The following is a 15,782-nucleotide window of genomic DNA, read 5'->3' as shown; positions in this document are numbered from 1 at the left end:
CCCTCCCCCATTTCTGATGAAGGGCCTAGGCCTGAAACGTCAGCCTTTCTGCTCCTATGATGCTGCTTGGCCTGCTGTGTTCATCCAGCTCTGCACCTTGTTGTCAAGAGTAGAATGTTGGGGCTTGTCAAGTTGTTCCACTATTCAACTGGATCATGGCTCATCTGCCTCAACACAATTTTCCCACACTATCCTCCTATCTCTTGATGTCTTTAATAGCTAGAAATCAATTGATGTCTGCCTTGAATATGCTCAGTACTTGAACTTCCACAGTCCAATGAGATAGACAGTTCCAAAGATTTGGCACCCTCTGAAGAAATTCCTCCCCTCAATCCTAAATAACATTGGCTCCCCTTTATTCGGAGACGTTGTGTTCCCTGGTTCCAGGGCCACTTAAGGAAACTTAAAATTATACACAAATTGGGTGAGGTCTCACAAAAGATTGTAGGAAGACATCCTTACTCCTGTTCTCAAATCTGCTTGCAATAAAAGCCAGTGTGTCATTTACATTCATAATTGCGTTCTTCATCTGTATGTTGGTTTTCAGTGACTCATGAACAAAATAAGCCAGATTCCTTTGGACATCAACACTTCCCAGTCTCTCACCATTTAAGAAATAATTGCCTTTACTTTTCCTACCAAAGTGGATAACTTCACGTTTTACTGCATTATATTCCATCTGCCATGTTCTTGCCCACTCATTTTGGCCTTCTAAATCCCCTTGAAGCCGTTTTGTATCCTGCAGAGAATTCATGTTCCTACTTAATTTTATGTCAGCAGCGAATTAGAAAAGTTCCATTTTATTACTACATCCAAATTTTTGAGATAGTTTATGAATGGCTGGGGCCCAGGCACAGTCTTGTTATGATATTCTGTAATCACAGCCTGTCAACCTGAGCATAACTGGCTTATTCCTGTTTTTCTGCCCATTAATCAATTCTCTATCCATTTTAGTAAAACATGGGCACAGCCTCAAGATAAGGTGTCAATCATTCAGATGGAGATGAGAACTTTGCTTCACTCAAAAGGCATGGAATTCTATACCCGAGAGAGTTGTGGGTATTCCATCACAGAATGCATTTAAGGCCGGGGGGAAGAAAATATCCCACCCCTCTCCCCTCGGATCATGGTTTCAATTGTGTTGCGTAGTTTGGTGTCAGTTGTGTTTTTTTTTTACTGATCAATATCTCTGAAATGGCTTGGGACGTTTTGCTGTAGCTCTGGGAATTGAGGGTTATTGGGAGCAGGCAGGAAAGTGAAGCTGAAGCCTAAGATCAGTTGTGAAGGTACTAAATAGTGTACCCTCTGTATTTTATTTTGTTTTCTAATTAACCCCAATCCCACCTTTTCTAATTTTGTTTACTAACCTCTTGTGTGTGACTCTATGGAAATCCTGAAATTCCAAATGCATCATATCTATTGGTGTTTCCCTCCTGCCTCACGTCTGCTAGTTACTGCCCCCACACATGGAGGACGTAAATGTATCAGATTTTAATAGGCCATGTAAAGCAACATGTCTACCTTAGTTGTGCTTTTAGGAAGCTTAGTTTCAGTTCTACAAAATTGTGTATACCTTCGCAATCCCAGAATGCCCAAACATTGGTCCAGGTGTTGTGCTGAACACATTGCAGTATTAGTGTCATCTACCTCTCAGAAGTATGAAATTGCACTTGCTGATTGTCTTTGTCTTTGGCATGGTCAAATATTCCAATTCTCTTCACAGAAGGTACAAAAAGGCACCAGTCTACATAATAATATATTATGTCAATGGCTGAAAGGTTGATCAAGAGGGTAGCTTTTAAGGAGCATCTTGAAATATGAAAAAGATGAATCGTCAGGGAAAAGTTTTTAGGGAAGGAATTCCAGAATTTGGAATGTTGGCAGCTGAAGGCACATTCACTGGTTCAGAGGAGTGCGTATGACTGAGAATTGCAAGGCTGAGGAAATTTACAGAGATAGAGACCATTGAAGCCATGGAGGACTTTTAAAAACAAGGATAAGAATTTTGGTGAGGTTTGCTGTGTAGGTCAACTTCTAGGAGTGATAGTTGAGCTGGAACTTGGTGTGAGTCACTGGCAGAGATTTGCATGACTTGATGCTTACAGAAGTTGGAATAATTGAGGCTGGCTAGGGGACCATTTTATTGTTAGGACTAGAGGTGTGATAAAGATATGGATAAGGGTTTCCGCAGATGAGCGGAATGACTAGAGGAGTTAGGAGGTGATATGGTGATGGAACAGGTAATTGGCCAAAAACCCATCATTGGGTCAAGTATGACAAATGTGTGCAAACAAACAGATTCAGCATTAGGACATTGCCAGGGAAAGGGATGAAGTAGATGGCAGGGACTGAAATCAATGGGTTTGGTCCAATGAGTATTTCTTTGGACGAAATTTCTGCTGATCCAGCACTGAATGATGCACAAGCAGGCTGATAATTTAAAAACAGAAGGGGGATGAGAGATGGGGGAGATGAGGTCATAGAGTTGTTTGTTAGTTTGCTTATGAAAACAGATATTGACAACCAGGGATAAGATGCAGATGGAACAAAGTAGGAGGGGGTTAAAGTTAGATCTTTGAGAGGGGCCACCAGAGTGCAGGGCTGGGAAGAGAAGCTAATGCAGGTAGTTTTGTGTCTTGTGACTGTGTAAACAAGAAGGAACCAGCCAAGTGAAGTGGAGACTGAAGGAAAATAGTATGATCAACCAGGCCAAAGACTTGAATGGATCAGGAGAATAGTAGAAAGTTTGCCTTTTATTACAGTCAGACAGAATGTCATTCAGTGATTTTGTTGAGAAAAATTCTGGTGCTGTGGCAAGAGTGGAAACCTAATTGAAGGATACAAATACTGTGTTCCAGGAAAGATGACTCAAATGAAAAAGGCAACAGCTTGTTCAAAGGCTTTAGAGAGGAAAGAGATTGGGACTAAAGCATCAATAGTTTTATTTGAGAAGAAGGGAGATAATGGAAGGTTAGAAAAAGAGAGGGACAGTATCTGAAAAAAATGGACCATTAGCAGTATTATACAAATATATGAATTAGGAGCAGGCATAGGCCATTTGGCCTCTGGAGCATACTCTGACACTCAGTAAGTTCATGGTTGAAGCTTCAGTTCCTGAGCTAACCTAAGAGTCAAGAAAGAATGTACTGTGGTCAGCATTTTGGAAATAGGCTCAAGGAAGAAGCTGGTGGACCTTTTGTAGATAAGTTGGGCTTGGAGGGCAAAAGTTGAGTTAGGAAAAAGACTAGAGAAAGATGCATGTTAAAGGCTAGGGATGGTGGGGATAAAGGTGGGAGGTGATGATGGGGTGAAATCTTAGAGTTTGGCCTGGTGGGCTTGGAGAAAGAGGAAGGCAGCTGATCGAGAACTGTGCATTCCTTTCATTTGGAAGGGAGGATGCATGAGATTACTGCAGATGTTTAAGAGGATTTGTTGAAGAGAAAAGAAGCTAGGTGTCGCCTTTGTGTTCCAGAACGAGCAGTTTTGGAAGAGAAGAGCAAGACCTGATAGCACTTTGTTGTCTAGCTGGATGTTGGTGCCTTTTTTATTAGCATTGTAGTGAACAGTATTATTTGTAATGCAGAACAAAGAACACTACAGCGTAGGAGCAGGTGCTTTGGCCCACCAACACTATACCAACACATGATGCATTTCTAAACTAAAAGCCTTTTTGCTGTCTATATGTACACTGTCTATATCCCTCAATTCCTGCCTATTCATATATCTGTCAAGATGTCTCTTAAACATTGCCATCGCATCCACCTCCTCCACCATCTCTGGTAGCACATTCCAGGCACTTACCACCCTCTGTTTTTTTTAAAAAAAGCCTCTGTCTCCTTTAAACTTAGCCCCTTTTACCTTTAAGCCTATGTCCCCTAGCAATTGACATTTCTACCCTGGAGAAAAGACTCCGACTTTCCATTCTATCCATGCCTGTCATAATCTTTGTAAACTTCTGTCAGGTTCTTCCTCTTCTTTGTGAGATTCACGTGAAAACAAACCAAGTTTGTCCAATCTCTCCTCATAGCTAATATCCTCCGTAGAGTCATAGTGATATACAGCATGGAAACAGACCCTTCAGTCCAACTTGTCCAGCCATCCAGATTTCCTATATAAATCTAGTCCCATTTGCCAGCATTTGGCCCATATCCATCTAAACCCTTCCTATTCATATACCCATCCAGATGCCTTTTAAATGTTGTATTTATACCAGCCTCCACCACCACCTCTGGCAGCTCATTCCATACATGACTACCCTCTTTCTGAAAATGTTGCCCCTTAGGTCCCTTTTTAAATCTTGCCCCTCTCACCCTAAATTTATGCTGTCTAGTTTTGGATTCCCCCACCATGGGGAAGAGACCTTGCCTGTTGACCGTATCCATGGACATCATGATTTTATAAACCTTGATAGGTCATCCCTCAACCTCTGAGGGTCCAGGGAAAATAGCCCAGCCTATGCAGCCTCTCCCTATAGCTCAAACCCTGGCATCCTTGGAAATCTTTTCTGAACTGTTTCTAGTTTCACAACATCCTTCCTAAAGGAGGGCGACCAGAACTGCCACACAGTACTCTAAAAGTGACCAAGCCAATGTCCTGTACGGCTGCAAAATGACCTCCCAACTCCTATACTCACTGCACTGACCAAGCATACCAAATGTCGACATCATGCCAAGCAACATTCTGGTAAACTGTTTCTGTACTCTGTCCAAAGCCCTAACACTTTCTGGTAATGTGGCGACCAGAACTCTACACAGTATTCCAAATGTTTCCTAACTAAAGTTCTGTGCAACATGACTCGCCAATTTTTATACTGTATGCCCTGACCGATGAAGGCGAAGATACCATATGCTGCCTTGACCACTTTATCCACCTGTGTTGCCACTGTCAGGGAACAATGGACATGTGTGCCTAGATATCTCTATTTCTGCTGCTAAGAGTTCTGCCATTTACTGTGAACATCACTCTTGCATTGCATCTCTCAAAATGCATCACCTCACATTTGTCTGGATTAAAACCTATCTGCCTTTTCTTTGCCCAAGTCTCCAGCCAGTCTATATCTTGTTGTAACCTCGCAATCCTCACGATCTGCAGCTCCCCCAATCTTTGTGTCATCCGCAAACTTATTAATCAGGCCACCTACATTATCCTCCAAATCCTTTAAAATTCCTCCCTCGCCTCACTTGACATTCTAGGATAGATTCATCAGGTCCAGGGAACTTGACTACTTTAATGCTTTTCAAAACACCCAAGACCTTTTCTTTGTATTGACATGCCGTAGAATATCAGCATACCCCTCAAGCCTCAGCATCCACCATGTCCTTCTCCTCCTTGGCAAATACCAATGCGAAGTATTCATTTAAGAACCTCCACCCACTTTCTCTCCATTCATAAGTTACCTCTTTGTCCTTGGGCGGACCTCCCTTTCCCCAGCTACCCTCTTGCTCCTTATATAGGTATAAAACACCTTGGGATTTTCCTTACTCCTTAAATCCAAGACATTTCATGGCTCCTTTGAGCCCTCCTAATTCCTTGTTTGAGTTCTTTCCAGCTATCATTGAAAACAGATAGAACCCTCAAAGAATACAGTTTCCTAAACTTTTTGTATATGCCTCCTTTTTCTTTTTAACTAAGCTCTCTTAATTTTTCTTGACATCTAAGGTTCCCAAATGTTGCCATCCTTAAACTTCATTTTCACAGGAACATGCTGGTCCTGAACTCTTATTACTCGTCTTTAAAAGATTCCTGCGCCAGATGTGGATTTACCCTCAAACAGTCACCCCAATCTACATTCCCCAGTTCCTACCTAATATTGTGGTAGTTAGCCTTCCTCCAATTTAATACTTTCACCCAAGGACCACACTTGTCCTTTTATTCATAAGTAACTTAAAACTTACGGAACTATGGTACATCTTCACAAAATGCTTCCGCTACTGAAACTCCACTCCATTCAGTTTTGACGGGAACATAAAGACTTCCTGTAATAGCTCAGCCTGTACTTTTAGTGATGCACAGTGGAAGGCTGTGTATTTAATTCTGTTACCTAATTTTAACCATAGCTCTGACAAGGGTGTTAAAAGTATCATTCATATTTCCACTAGGATGAAGAAAATTTCAGGTTTGCAGTTCCTGATTTCTAACCATTGTCACTGGCTGGATTGTATACATACGCCGTTTTATAAGACAATGATCAATGGATGAGCTGGGTGTAAAGCTTTACAAATACGATTATGTGGGAAGCTGCTAAGCATCACAGCCCAGTTTATTTCTGCCTTCACAGTGAAGTAGTACATGCAATTTGCATTCATATAAGCTTCCAATTTTAAGCCACAATAAAATACTAACCATTGCCCCTCTTGACTAAACGTATAGCAAAGCTACATTTTAACTTTGCCTGTGCCCTATTTTTTTGTGGACAAAGTGCATTTCATTGATAGTAGGTAAATCTGGAGGTAGCTGGCCACGCCATACATTTCTCCATGTTCCATCTCTGCCATTGTAATCTTTGGACATAAGCAATTTTGGTTCTGTCAACTTGCCTTTATATAATTGAGTGCTTTGCAACACTGTATTCCAGCCTGATTTTACTGAGAGCTGAGGCACTTTCAACTGAGTAAACTAAGATCAAATGACTTGTACTGGGTTAATCAGACTGGGTTTGGAAGTCAGTTACTGAAACAATTTGATTTGTGGGAGGCCTGAATTTCATTTTTCTGAGTAGCTTAGTTGGTTGGTCTCTACATAAATAACTATTAGCACATCTAAAAGTACTGCTGTTGGATTCAATGTAGTGAAGGAAAATCAGGTCCCAAAGAGACTTTCTCCTTGAGCACTTGTAGCTAAAATAAAATTCCATACATAACCTTCAAAAGTTAAATTATTTTGTCTCCTCCAGATCTCTTCTTTCAATCACCTTTATTGCTGAGATCTGTTCTTGTGCAGCTGATAGTGACCTCCTACCTTGTGAAGTCTGTCAGCCATCTTGTCATGCTTACCAGGTCCAGGCAAGAGCTTTTGCCTTATACCTGCTAATGAGGCCTGAGCCCCTCACCAACTGTGTTGTGGGCTTCATCTGCAAATCAAAATCCATGAGTTAAAATCAGAGCGGTAAAATTGAGTCTATTTCAATCTGAAGGCTTATTTGGCACATTAATACCTCTGTTTGCTTTTGCCTGGTCTAAGTTGGGCGTTGGAATTAACAAGAGTTGAGCCACTGAAAACTTTTCAACATGCAATAAGTTATCTTTTTTTTCACACGCTGCCAAGAGAAATATTGTGGATTTGCAAGATGAGCCACGTGATGACTAAACCATGTCTCCTGAAGTGCAGTTCTATTATAGTAATGCAGCTAAGAAGTCCATTAGAATAATTTTAAAATGGTAAACTGTGCACAGTAGATTCTGTTACTTCAGCAAAATAGATCTGCATGCTGTTTTCTCAATGAATTGTCCAATGTATGAGATTGCAAATAAAACTATAAAAAGCAAGTATATGAGGTTTAATTTTATACAATGTATTTTTGTAACTGAGATGCAAGATGAAGCTGTTATGATTTTGGGGATGGAAGTTAAAACCTCCCATCCTGAGAGAGAGCATCTTGTGATCTGCTTGTTGTTCATAAGAGATTGTTGCAATAATCTTGTTAAGATGTTGCTGCAGTTACCCTAGTAACCTTTGCCCTTGTGCCAGTAACATCAGGATGGGCCTCCGATCAATGGATCATGAATGTTTGCAATGGTCTGCTAGCCCCAAAAATAAAGATGAGTCTGTGCTTAATAGTAACTGATTCACAATTGTGGGAGGAGAAGATAGCTTGTGTTTACCTTTTGATTTTGGTAAGTGGTATTCATCCAAGAATAATTCAGTTTGGGCACAGACAAAGAGATGGTGTGTTTATGTGTGCTGATACTTCCAAATAAACAGTCAAAGCGCCAGTATTTCATTCTGGTGCCTGCTATCTTAAGCCATCAATCTTGGAGCTGTCAGGCCTAGAGCAGGACATATCCCTGTGGGGCTCCAGGCCTGTTGTTTTCATCAGATTAGGGGAGTAAGCAGCAGGATGGACAGCATTCCTTCCCTTAAAAGAAGAAAAGCAAGACTTGAAAAAGCTCATCCTGTGTTCTACTTACACTTGTGCATTTTTTTTTTCTCTTCCCTTCGTGTAGCCTCCTGTCTGTCATCCCTTGATTTCTTTTTTTCTGTAACTTTTTTTTAAAAAAGGCCCTTACTTTGAGACTACTCAGCACAAATCGTGATCTGTGTGGAAACTATGACCTAAAGCAGCATTTCATTTTTAAAAAAAAAACAAAGATGCGCGTGCTTTTCTTCAAATCCTGAAAGTTGGTTTTCCAATTTAAATGTTGGTGTAAGGGACAAGTTTCGTTGTTTGAAAGAAATAGATACTATTTGAATACCTTGTAGTAGGTTTAGTGACTGAGATTTGAATACCCAACTTAACTGTATTTCAGTTTTTTCAAAGTAGACACAGCAGGAGTGCTGCCTAAATTCGCCAGCCATTGGTTTTCAAGTTTCCCTTCAGTTTTGAGCTCTGTAAAAATAAGTATTTGTTTGTTTATGGAATGAAAGCTTTCTAATAACAGCAAAATAAGATGGCGTCAGTAGCGTTTAGGTTGTGGTAGGCATAAATAGTGTTCTGAGAACTAATGCAAGTGCTATGGTGCACATTGAGTCAATTAATCTTTTTTTTACAATGGAGTTTGCATTGAGTGTAAGCATTTGACTCACTCCAGCTTCAGAAGGGTCTAGGCCTGAAACGTCAGCTTTCCTGCTCCTCTGATGCTGCTTGACCTGCTGTGTTCATCCAGCTCTACACCTTGTTATTTCAGATTCTCCAGTATCTGCAGTTCCTACTATCTTAGAAATAACTGAGTTGGTTTCTCATATATTTAAAACAATGATGAAACTTATTTGCAATTTGTTGTGCAACTCAAGGAAACATCTAATGTAATAGATTCGGCATGAATAATATTTCCCATGTCTTATTTCCATAGTCCCCTTGGCCCCAGAGCTGCGTTTAGAGCCATTGAACTGCACAACTATTACAGTAAGCTGGAGGCAAGCGGAGGAGAATAGTGTGCACATCCAGGGATACAGACTGTTTTACAGGGAGGAAAGTCAACAGGAAACTGGGCCCATTGGACTCGGCATGCAAGATTCCCATTACACCATCAGTGGACTAGGTATGTAATGTTCAAATCTTTCACTTAGCCTTAACTTTTATAGAGACTTTAGCGCCAGTAGAATAAAATCGAATCTCTACAGTGTGAAAGCAGGGCATTGAAGACCCAACAAATCCACACTGATCCTCCGAACAGCATTCCCCGCCCCCACCCCCACCCCAATCCCCATCCCTGTAACCCTGCATTTCCCATGGCTAATGCACCTACCCTATACAATGGGCAATTTAGCATGGCCAATCCACCTAACATGCACATCTTTGCACTTCAGGTTAACGGTTTCTTTATTTGTCACCTGAATAGATTTGTTCAAAATGCTTTGATTCCAAATGTATTTGGTTATCACTATTTGCTGTGCTGATGTTTTACTTACTTTTGAAAGTTTTTCAACTTTTTTTTCCTCGTCATACACCCCATTATCCTGTTCATAGTTCATTTTGTTTCCTTGTATACTTATTCTAGGCTTCAGTTGTGCTGGAATTCCCCAAGGGTGGGGGAAGGGTGAAATTTAATTTTCCCTCTGGATCAGCTCCACAGTAAAGTTTATGAACAACAAACAAGTTGCTTGACACTGGGTACAGAAATGTCTGAGAAAAATATCCCCATGTTTTGTACAGGAAAATGGAAAATTGAAATTTATATTCAGCCAATGGGTAGAAATTTGGAACCAAAATCTATACTGAAATGGAACCTTTATAGAGATGTTTTCTTAGATATTCAAGTAACAAACTCAATGTGCAACTCTCATCTGTGCTGTGAAGATGTAATTTTAAAAAAAACGCTATCCAGCTAGTGCGGTGCCTACTGCTACTGTATAATCACTAAGTAAAAATTCAAACTCTGGATGCTGTACCTCCTTTTTGAAATAGTATAATTGGATTTGTTAATGAACTTGAATAGTACATTTTAATTCTTTCTGTCCTTTGGCTCCACTAAAAGGGGGGCAGTTTGAATCATCACAATCTGTTCATTCCTCCTGAGAGAAGAACTTACCATTTCAATAATTGCAAAATTGCCCACCATCCATTGGAAAATACCATTTCTGAACACTTGCATATTCCTGTTAAATGCTTCATCACATCTTATTTTTAGTGTTGTGGCAGAAATAATAAGCTTTTTCTTAACATTATGTAATTTAGAAAACAAAGGGTTTAGTATTACAAAGTATCATTTTACACCTCACCCCTTCCTGAAGCGACTTTTTTTTGGTTGTGTGAATTATTTACACAACCTTTTCTGTCAACACAATCCTTCACAGTTGTTCTGCATTTTTTTTTCCAGACCACCTGAAATGATCTGAAATCTAGTTCCTGCAGTGCCATGTAACTATTCCAAACGTTTATCAAATTATACTAGGACTAAGCTTTATGCAGAACCAAAATACAGTGAGCATATAAGTTGGTTTTTGCACACACAAAATTTTTCACATGCCACTGTAAAGCTTTAAACTTGTATGATAGGTAAACACTGTGCTACCTTTAGTTTGTCTTCAATACATATTTACTAATGGATGTTATGTTATAATTAAGATTCTAATTATCTGCTTGGGGAATACTTTTTTTTGCATAGTACCTTCAATTGTAAGAGTTCTGAATATTTTAGTGTATTATTGGGACTGCTACTGTTGCAATTTAAGCAATGTGGTCACGATTTGCAGGCATGATTCTTCAGAAAAGAAAAGGAACAGTGATATCTGAATGTTATTACATTTGAAATCCTAAGTCTGAATGATCTATTAGTGTAAATTATTGCAGGATTATTAAGTCTGACCTCAGTCACTGTTTGGCTGTGGCCCTTGACTGTTGCTTGGTGATGAGCTTAAATTCAAGGATCCCTGTCAAGGGCCTCAATCTCTGTGTGATGTGGGAACAACAGCACATTCTTAACTACTAACTGGACAACTGACCATCTGTGGCCATTCCAGCCATAGCAGGTGGCTGGCAGCTGACCATTTAACCAGGCAAAAAACTGTTCAGGACAATGAACCAAGAGAGTAGAACAAAACCAAATCATTGATTAGATTCTGTTCCTATTTTAGTGTTTTACTTGTTATTTATCCTTCTCGATGTAGTTATTCTGGCTTTAAGAAGTCAAATTATACTGAACTATTACAAGCCAAAAAGAATTAACTTTGCAGAGACACTCATTTTTATTCCCCTGCCCTTTTTTTATTGCCCCATTTCTTCTAGTTAATGTTTAGGCTTTTCAATTTCACAACAAAACACTTCCTGAAAGGTATCCATCCAAGCTCAAACAGTAGTCTTTAAAAGTTGCCTAATTTTAAAAAATGGCAAATTGAGTTACACTTCACTTGAACCAGCCTCTCTGACCATGCTTTCTAAAGTACATTTGGAGGATAAATTTGAGTGTAATAGCTCAATTCTGCAGTATGGTATACAATCATATTTGTAAACATTTCTGTCAGAAAAACATGAAAGTAAAAACTAAGTGGAGATGGTAAGCAAGTGTTTAAAGAAAAACCTAACATTTTGCTCCACACTCCTCTTTACCTCAAAGATGTAGCTCAAGAAAGATAACCTTTGTTAGTTTTTCACTCGAACAAGTCACTGGAATTAGAAAACGTGATGAACCCAGAGGCATCTGTATGTTTACTGTTTCTTTTATTTCAAGTTTGGTTTTATCTTTATTTTTGGCATTTTATCTCTATATAACTAGTTGGACAGTTAGACTTTCTCAGGATAAATAGTATGGTTTTATTGAGTACAAGTCTCTGTTTCCAAAAAGTAAACTGGTTCCATTTATTTATTTCTTAAGCCTTTTCACAAAGTTCCAACTGGAGGTTTTAGATGGAACGGTTTGCTTAAGGCACTTGTCCCAGTCACTGCCTTTTGACCTCTTGAAGCCCATGATTTTATCTCTTCCCTGTGAACAAAGATAAAGCTCTGTCTCTACTCTGACAGACGCTCACAATTTATAAATGTGACCCTATTGCCACCCTGGCCCACTTTAAGAATAAAGTTTTTAATCAGTCAAGACTTGAAGTGATACCAAGAAAATTTTGTATGGGTTTGATTGTTGCCTCATCCAGCAATGAGAGCATATTACCAACATATTTACCATAGTAAATTACAATTGAATCAGAAAATGTGAATTTGTGTTTCACATGGAAAAGTAGAGCTATTTTATTTACCAATGGATAACTCAGGCCTGCAACAACTATGAAGAAGAAAAAGGCTTTGTTGAATAGTTTTTTGAAGTACAAATTTAGCATTACCATTTCAAAATCTTTTTAAATTAAAAGAAATTCCCATGGCAACACCTATTGACAACAAATGGTACTACAGGATGAAAACTATTTTTGGATTCTGTCTTGACTGTATTTTCTTTAATACAGTACTGAGGAAATGTGAGCCTGGAGGCCTGAGTTCAAGTCCCATCTGCTCCAGAGGTGTGTAATAACATCTCTGAACAGGTTGATTTTAAAAAAAGAAATCTGCATTGGAAGGGTGAATACTACTTCATAAAGTCCTAGATGTTTAAACATTTAGGTTTGTGGATTGTTACATTAGGAACCCTACTGGAAAGATTCAATTATGGTGGCTCAGGAGTTAGCACTGCTGCCTCTGTGCCAGGGACCCAGGTTCGATTCCAGCCTTGGGTGACTGGAGTTTGCACATTCTCCCCACGTTTGTGTGGGTTTCTGTCAGATGTTCCGGTTTCCTCCCACAGTCCAAAGGTGTGCAGGTTAGGTGGATTGGCCATGCTAAATTGTCCTGTAGTATCCAGGGATTGTGCAGGCTAGGTGGATTAGCCATGGTAAATGTCGGGTTACAGGGATATGGTTGGGGGTGATGGTTCTGGGTAGAATGTTCTTTGAAGGCTTGGTGCAGACCCGATGGGCCAAATAGCCTCTGCCCACACTGTAGGAATTATATGATTCTAATTCAGTTCAATAATGAGCGTTAAAATTGTCGACAATTTCTTAAGGTCATGAAAACCTGAGCCAGTTGCTGTGGCCTTTGGATGACAATGCTTATTTATGCATAACTGGTCTTCCCCACTAAACTGTACTTTTTAAGCAGACTTATAAATTTGGATATTCAGGTTTAAACCATGGGAAATTTGCTATGTAATAGTAAACTGAACTTCAAAATAAACCTCAATCAAAAGGTTTAAGGTTTAAAATAAACATTCTTCAGTACGGGCCGTGAAGAAAATTTACCAACGTGGTCATTTACATTTAGTTTTTTATTTGTCAATTCTTTTCTTGTCAGAAATGTTAAGGTGCATTTTTACAGTGAGTTTAAACATAGTAGATTCTGTTCTTTTTATCTTTAAATGTGTCTCACTGTAAATTTAAAAGTACAATGTGCAATTGTGAGACTAAAGTCCTATTATAGTATTGCTAATTTACAATGCAATATTTGAGAAAAGAGCAATTTATTTTCTGTATTAATTTGCTACCTGTTACAGCAAAATTTGTTTTTCATATACCTGCTGCTTAAACCATTGGTCACCAACCTTTTTCTCTGAACCTGTGTAGGTAAGAACAATATATACTGGTGGAAGGTGACGTTTAAGAATTGACCTGTTCATTTGCATATTGTGATGGTCTGTTTAATTTACTTTACCAATTGGACAGCATTGCTAAGAATGACTTTTCTGACCTATGATCCTCACAGGGCAAATCACTAGATTACATACTATACAGTACAAACAAGAGGTACCTGGGGCTTCAAGCATTAGATTTCCAGGGTTAAAAGAATTTATCTTGTCCTACTGGATAGTACATTAAATGCCCTGTCTTAAAAACAATAACGGAGTGGAAAGTGACCTTAGTAGTAAACTGTACAGGTCAAAAAGTTGCAGGTTCTGATCCCTGGACATTGCTTGATTGATCCCAGTTGGGTTATGATTTAGTTATTGAGTTGCAAGGGCTTCTATGCTGAGGGGGCCTTAACATTAGGAGGAGAATAAAGAACTCTTCCGACATTGCCACTTCTGACTGATTTGGTATCTAATAACCTCAACTGGAAAGCACATGTAATGTGTAGACAGCACATAAAGTTGGGATTGGATTCTGCTTTGATACTTCATGCTTGAATAGTGAAACAAAACCCAGTTTCTAGAAATAAAAAAAAGTGGAGAATCTCAGCAGATCTGGCAGCATGTGTAGGTGGAGAAATAGTGTTAACATTTCAAATCAAGTAATGGCTCTTGTTCAGAACGGACAGGTTTCTAGACTTGTACCTGAGAAATGGTCACTTGAATACAAATGCCTAGAAATTGTGAACCTCCCCCTGTGAGAACCAATTCCTGTGGGCTAAGAAAAAGAAAGAAACAGAGAGCTATATTTAGAAAAGTGCAACACAGTATTGAGTCATGTTTTCACTAATTAGTGTTTTTTTTGAGTGGGATATTAAATTTAGGCTCTTGTTTTTTGGTGTAAAGTGAGATTTTCAGTTTTTTTGGTTTTCAGCAGAATATGAATTAGTAACAGGAGCTGGATATACATGTTGGGGTGGAGCCTATATTCTTTTTATAATTTCAGCCTATCCACTAGACGCCTGCTTTAATGATGGCCTCCCAGGGTGCAATAAAGTTATACAGGCCAGGGTGGACCTGAAAGACAACACAAATTGAGCTAAGCACTACGAAAAGGGGACGCAAATTGGTAGGAAATGGAGTCTTTTACTAGCTGTTTGTGTTTAAATAGTTGCTGTGAGTTAACAAGGTGTGAAAATGTAATAAAGTTAAGAACACCTGTATGGAAGTGTGCCATTTTACAATGAGAGATAACCCTTTTTTAACCTTCTGAAAGCTCAATTTGAACAGTTGCTCTTAACTTCAGGTTGTGCACTAATCTTTGAATAGTTTCAACATAAAGATTTAATCAAGTTGTTTTCAAAATGTACCTGACCATTGATACTTAAAGATTTGTTGAAAGATGTCTAGTAATCACATGAAGGTGACTGAACAATTGAACTGCTTTTAATGCTTTTACTTCATTCTTCTATTTCATGCTTTTATTAAGCTGAACTGTTTCATGATACAGAATATAAGTTAACTTGTGGTAGTTATCAAGACCCTATCTGCAAATGAATATGCAAATGTCTTGATAATTTATGGGCCTTAATATTCTGAGGGGAAGCCTACCTTGCATCTAGGCCAAAATGTTAGATGTTTTAAATGATATTACAAAGGATAACTAAAGTTGTAATTATCTATTTCTTAACATGTTGTCATGATCAACTGTGTCTTTTACTGAACCATTTTTATTTCAGAAGTTTGAAATTATGCCCCCACCTCAAACAAAATCCAGTATTTGTTACTATACTTCCCATTGCCTTCTCTGTTTATTGTAAATTGCGTGTTATACCATCACCGAATGCTTCTCCATTCCAAGGACAGGATTACATTATTGTAATTTGTAGGGGAGGGCATTGAGAAATTAACGTGTAGTTCTTGTACGTAGGATTCCCAAATATGAAACATAAAATGTCTCAGACTAAAGCTGCAAAAATGCTTTGGGAAAGTACATTAGAATCTGTAAATATTTAATACAAAACAACCAATTTTTAACTAATTCACCTGCACAAAAACATTCTCTCACCTGTATTGGTAACT

The 15,782-nt window shown here is 38.9% G+C and overlaps 1 protein-coding gene across 1 annotated transcript in view; it reads left to right on the top strand.

The window, feature by feature from the left end:
- Window positions 1-15,782, top strand: part of prtga (protogenin homolog a (Gallus gallus)) — a 116,729-nt gene that overhangs the window by 64,953 nt on the left and 35,994 nt on the right. The window contains exon 5 of the mRNA XM_048615721.1: window positions 9,009-9,197. Coding sequence (XP_048471678.1) covers window positions 9,009-9,197 — 189 coding nt within the window. The remainder of the gene's footprint in view (window positions 1-9,008; window positions 9,198-15,782) is intronic.

Source organism: Rhincodon typus, chromosome 33, assembly GCF_021869965.1.
Source record: "Rhincodon typus isolate 14 chromosome 33, sRhiTyp1.1, whole genome shotgun sequence".
Taxonomy (NCBI): Eukaryota; Metazoa; Chordata; class Chondrichthyes; order Orectolobiformes; family Rhincodontidae; genus Rhincodon; species Rhincodon typus.
This window is presented reverse-complemented; position numbering and strand designations above follow the sequence as displayed.